We start from the raw sequence: 5,614 nt of genomic DNA on the forward strand, positions 1-5,614 counted from the left end.
TCGAACAGGGTGATCTTTTTGTGCCCCTGGGGAGACTTAAGTTGAATCGCACAATTGGTCACTTTTAAGGACGAGCGGGGTACCCCAGATTCCGGGGGTTTCCAGAAATCTTGACCTACACCAAGAGTGGACATTGCCCAATCTATAGAGGAGAAATTTGATTTTATTGGTGTGCATATTTGTATGGTTATAAAGAAAACTCCCTTTGTCTTTTAAAGAAACTGAACAAGGGGCAAAAACTTTACCGTCGATTTTCTCAAAACAGCATTTTTCGGGATAGTCCCCTTGTGCTTAGAAGCGACAAATTTTCAAGTTGACAAGAGCGATGGCGGTCTTGTGTTATGTTGGAGTCGAGTGATATTCACCGTTTCAGAAGGGGTTATTTGTTTTGGATTTTTTGAGGGGGAGGGGTGTTGGAAACTTTGCATATTTTCAGGGTGGTTGAAAAAGAAATCATTGTCATAAGTATTCCTACTCATGATTTGATACGACTGTTTCAGCACTTATAAACAATAACAACTACAACAACAACAGCAGCAGCAGCAGCAGCAGCAGCAGCAGCAGCAGCAGCAGCAACAACAACAACAACACCAACAACAATAAACAACAAACAACAGTTACTATTAGTCCTTGCAGTCATTTTGTCTCGTTTTTGTGTTGTTGTATGTTTGTCTTTCCTTATTCTTACAATAACTCCTCGATGCGGGTTTATCTAAAGGTCCACCGCGCTACGGCGATTTACCGTACGGGACGTCCAGTCAACCACAGTCTACTGCAATATCATATTACTTTTACTTTTAGTGTAGCGTAAGTTCCGTCGGAATGGCCACAGTAACGAAAGCGCAGAGGATATTTAATATTCCAAATGCGGTGACGTTTACAATTGTGGTGTGTGGGTGGGGGGGGGTCTGCTTCATTTTTAGGTGTTGTCTAATTAAGATCAAAGAATTTTGCAATGGTAACGATTATGATTGAAATGTAAGTTGTAACAGCAAGTGATCAGTAGCAACAACAAGTGACCAGACAAGATATATCAAATATCCCCCACCCCACCCCCATCAAAACATCTGTAATTTGATCAATGACAGCCTGCAGTCTTTATAAACCAGAATCATAGCGGTAGACCTTTAACTAACCCAGGTGGCGTCGGTAGCCTAGCTACCGGACTCGTAATCGTGAGATTGCGGGTTCGGGGTTCGAGCCTCAGCTCGGTCCGACGTTGTGTCCTTGGGAAAGGCACTTTACACGAACTTCCCACTTGGCTCGGTCCAATCCGAGACGGACGTTAAATTAGAAGGTCCAGCATCTTAAATAGCATAATAGTGTTGATTGGGGCGTTAAACTCATACCATTTCACGATTTCATTTTCAACTAACCCAGTTGTCAGACCGGTTCAGAGATAGACCCTCAACTAATCAGAATCATAACGGTAGACCTTCAACTAAACCAGAACCACAGAGGTAGACCTTCAACTAAACCAGAACCACAGAGGTAGACCTTCAACTAAACCTGAACCACAGAGGTAGACCTTCAACTCAACCGGCATCAACTCCTTGTACAGGAGGAAATAAAGAGACAGACGATATAAATGAGTGAACAAATATCATTATTATAAGCTTTATTCCATGAACAAAGGCATTTCTTTATTCTTTTCCAGTAACAAGTTGTGCAGGCAGATCATTTCATTAAAGCAATTACAGACAGCATACAGCTCTAGGATATAATTAATAATCGCATTTAGTTAGATATACAGCTCTGCACATTGTCCTACATACTTATATGTGTGCTATAGAATTCAACAGTGTGTATGAATGGAAAAATGAAATAAGTACGGTCTTCAAAAGTATGCACAATCAATTTTAATCTTTTTTTTATGTCTATTTGATGACAAGGAACATAAAGAAAGCACCATTTTCAAGTTTATATTTTTGGACATGATCTACTTCATTCTGTTAAATTGCCCCCCCCCCCCCCCCCCCTTAAAAAAAAAAAAAGAAAAAAAGAAAAAAAAAGTATAAATCCTATGCGTTAGTTTAACTTGCTTTCGCACACGTCTACATAAAGAATATCTCGCTCAATGTTTGAGCCACTTTATTTCAAAAATGCTTGGAGATTTAACGGTTTGAGAATACCGCAAATAGAACACTTGTTTCTTCTTTTATTAACTTATTATTATCGTTAACACGTTATATTAACCGACTCCACTTTGCCGTGTGCGTGTGGCGTCCCTTCAGTCAGAGCCTTCAGTGTTGCAGGGAAGGAATTTGGAGGTGACCCATCTGGCCAGCCCGCGTTCTTTCAGGCACTTGCTCCTCTCACAGTTCTCCTCGACCTGGGAACCCACGGGCTTGCACTCACCCTTGTGCTCACATCCTGGGGGAAGTCAGGGACAAAGTCAGTGTGTACATAGGACAGAGGCACTGGTGCTTGCCTGCTTATTTTTTAAAACTTTTCTCTTCTTAGGATAAGATAAGATAAGGTAAGGTAAGATAAGATAATGTAAGCTAAGCTTAGCTAAGCTTAGCTAAGCTTAGCTAAGCTTAGCTAAGATAAGATAAGATAAGATAAGATAAGATAAGATAAGATAAGATAAGATAAGATAAGGTAAGATAAGACAAGGTAAGATAAGATAAGATAAGATAAGGTAACATAAGACAAAGTAATATAAGTTAAGAAAAGCTAAGCTAAGCTAAGGAAAAGTAAACTAAGCTAAGATAAGATAAGATCAGATAAGATAAGATACATCTTTATTGCCCAGATCCTCGCACACTGAATTATATTGTTGGTGCATTGTGTACTATGCAATTATTTTCAGGAGAGAGACGAAAATAAACCCGTTTTCCTTTAAATAGTTGTACAAAGGTTATGTATTTATTCTAGCTATATCCAACATTAAAAATTTGAATTTCAACTAAGATTTATTTGTGCATGCGTGTATGTGTGTGTGCGTGTGTGTGTGTGTGTGTGTGTGTGTGTGTGTGTGTGTGTGTGTGTGTGTGTACACGTGATGAAACACCAAATCAATGTGCCAGGATCTGGACAATAAAGACGTACGTTATCTTATCATATGCAACATATACCATAGATTAAAATACTGGGATTTTTTTTTAAAGTTGGAGTTGTACATCTGAACCACTGATCGACGATACCTGTATAAAACTAATCAGAATCAATTTTAGAAATTGTCTTTAACTGATAAATAAGCAAGAATCATCTCACCTTCTTCATCTATGTCCACATCACCGTCGCTACACCTGAACTTGAGACAAGGCGACTGTCCGTTCAGTGTGAAGACTGCTCCGTCCTTGTGTGTGTTACCGTCGACCACGCAGTCTCTGGGCTCTGTCAGCGCGGAGTTTACAAGCAATGTTTGTTATCACTGGGACAAATTGGAACATTTTTACAGAGCACAATTTACCGATAGTGCTAAAACAAACGACTATATCTAGTTTTTAACCACTGCCTTCTCCTAGTAACAAGCTATGGGAGAAAAATGTGGAGTATTTCCAGAAATATCAGAAATGACCTAAGACATCACAGAGAAGAAAGAAACAGAAGGTGCCACTATTTTGCGTGAAAGTATCAGCTGCAATATGAAAGTTCAAATCAGCTATATATCATGCACTTGTACAACACTTCCACGAACCACCTCCCCCCTCCCCCTTTCCCATGAACAAAAAGAAAAAACTAACAGCACCTCAACCAGAAGAAGAACAACAAGGAAACTGCATATCTATAGACATATCCAGCAATTGAATTTGGATTCTCCGAAAGTCAAAAATAAATTCTTTCTCTACAAAAAACAAAACAATGTTTTTGTTCCGTCCGTTTTACCTATTCAAATAGATCTTTTAACAATAATAATATATTAATATGAATATTATATATATATATATATATATATATATATATATGTATATAATATATATATATATATACATATATATATATATATATGTCACTCACCATTTTCTCCGTTGGCGGAAGTACAATGGTAGAAGGAGTGGTCAAGCTCCACCTTGCACGTACATTTGGTGTAGGTCTTGGAGTCAACAACCTTAGAGAAGACTTCGCCAGGTGATTGGCATGTTCCATCCTTGTCTTGGCACTCTTTAGGGAGAAAATGAGAGACATAAAAGGTATTAAGTACCTATTTACAGTTTTCATTGTAAAGACGTTTGCCCTTCAGTAGACAAAATCAAAATAATTTAGGAATAAAATCATTCTTGCAGGCTGAGGACTATAACATACCTGATAATAGATGGGGATGCTCGATAAAACATCTTCCCCCTACAAACATCGCAATCACAAACTGTGCTTAAAGTTTAGCCAAATCTTGAATTTGATATAAATTATTGTTTATCCTCTTTGAGCGCGACAGAAATTAACAGTTCACAAACGTCGCCATGTGATTGGCACGTTCGATCCTTGTCTTGGCACTCTTTGAGGAGAAAGTGAGGGACATGAAAGGAATTATATACCTATTTACAGTTTTCATTGTAAAGAGCGTTGACATTCCGTAGACAAAATTATATTGTTTAGTTGGTGGGCTAATCCTGTAGGCTGAAAACTATAACATCTCAGAAAATAGAAAAGGATACTAAATAAAACATCTTCCCATTACAAACATCGCAACCACAAACTGTGCGTATTACGTAACAAACCAGGGAACACTACAGAAAGTTTAACCAAATCTTCAATCTGATAGGATTAATTATTGTTTGACAGCTTTGAGAGCGGTAAAAAATGTATTGACGACTAAGCAAAGCCAGTCAGTCTGACATAAAGATTGTGTTACATCTTCCAAAATCAAAGACGGTTGGTTTATTGTAGAGTTTACTACCGGGGTGCATCTTGGTGAATGTTGTGACATGTCAGTGTGTAATCGCTACCTCAGAATTTGCAAAGTCCTATTTGGCATTTTGGGGCTGTTTTGAGTTACTAAAACCTTGAGGTAAAAAAACAACAACAAGTGTTCTCTCTGTTCTGTCAAAGTCATAAGATTATTCGGAGTCGTTATCAAGATATTTAAAGTATTGCATTCGAAAAAGCCTGACATGTTGTGAAACTTTAAAAAAATGACGTTAAATGTGTAAATACTAGCCAAGGCACTTTGCAAATGGAACTTTCTAATTCTGAGGCAGCCTCATTCTGTCTTTTAAGTATGGAATGTGATAAGTCTTAATGAATATCCAGATTATATTCATGAAGCAAGACAAAAGTCTCTCTGATGAGTAGGCTCGATCAGACCTATGGAGATTGTTGCCATTTAAATAACGGGCATGCCTTCGCATTATCATACAACAGACAATTAACATTGCAATTTGTAAATGTTGAATGTTTGGTGTAGGTTGGATTCTGGCTTGCTGTGAATAAATCTCGATTACTATTGCGCAGCAAAGGCAGAATTAGAACATAGCAAAATACAACGAAGACATCACTGAAACCACTGACAAATTTTAAAAAATAATAAAAGGTCAATCTGTCTTTCAACATCCTCATCCCTTCGCCTCTCAGTTTCCTTTCTGTCTGTCTGTCTGTCTGTCTGTCTGTCTGTCTGTCTGTCTGTCTGTCTGTCTGTCTGTCTGTCTGTCTGTCTGTCTGTCTGTCTGTC

The 5,614-nt window shown here is 38.2% G+C and overlaps 1 protein-coding gene across 1 annotated transcript in view; it reads right to left on the reverse strand.

Moving 5' to 3' along the window:
• Nucleotides 1-1,970: 1,970 nt before the first annotated feature.
• LOC101853851 overlaps nucleotides 1,971-5,614 on the reverse strand; it is a 31,172-nt gene continuing 27,528 nt past the window's right edge. The window contains exons 17-19 of the mRNA XM_013082118.2: nucleotides 3,967-4,110; nucleotides 3,220-3,342; nucleotides 1,971-2,373 (exon numbers count right to left, since the gene is read on the reverse strand). Coding sequence (XP_012937572.2) covers nucleotides 2,231-2,373; nucleotides 3,220-3,342; nucleotides 3,967-4,110 — 410 coding nt within the window. The 3' untranslated portion in view covers nucleotides 1,971-2,230. The remainder of the gene's footprint in view (nucleotides 2,374-3,219; nucleotides 3,343-3,966; nucleotides 4,111-5,614) is intronic.

This window comes from Aplysia californica, unplaced genomic scaffold (assembly GCF_000002075.1).
Source record: "Aplysia californica isolate F4 #8 unplaced genomic scaffold, AplCal3.0 scaffold00159, whole genome shotgun sequence".
Taxonomy (NCBI): Eukaryota; Metazoa; Mollusca; class Gastropoda; order Aplysiida; family Aplysiidae; genus Aplysia; species Aplysia californica.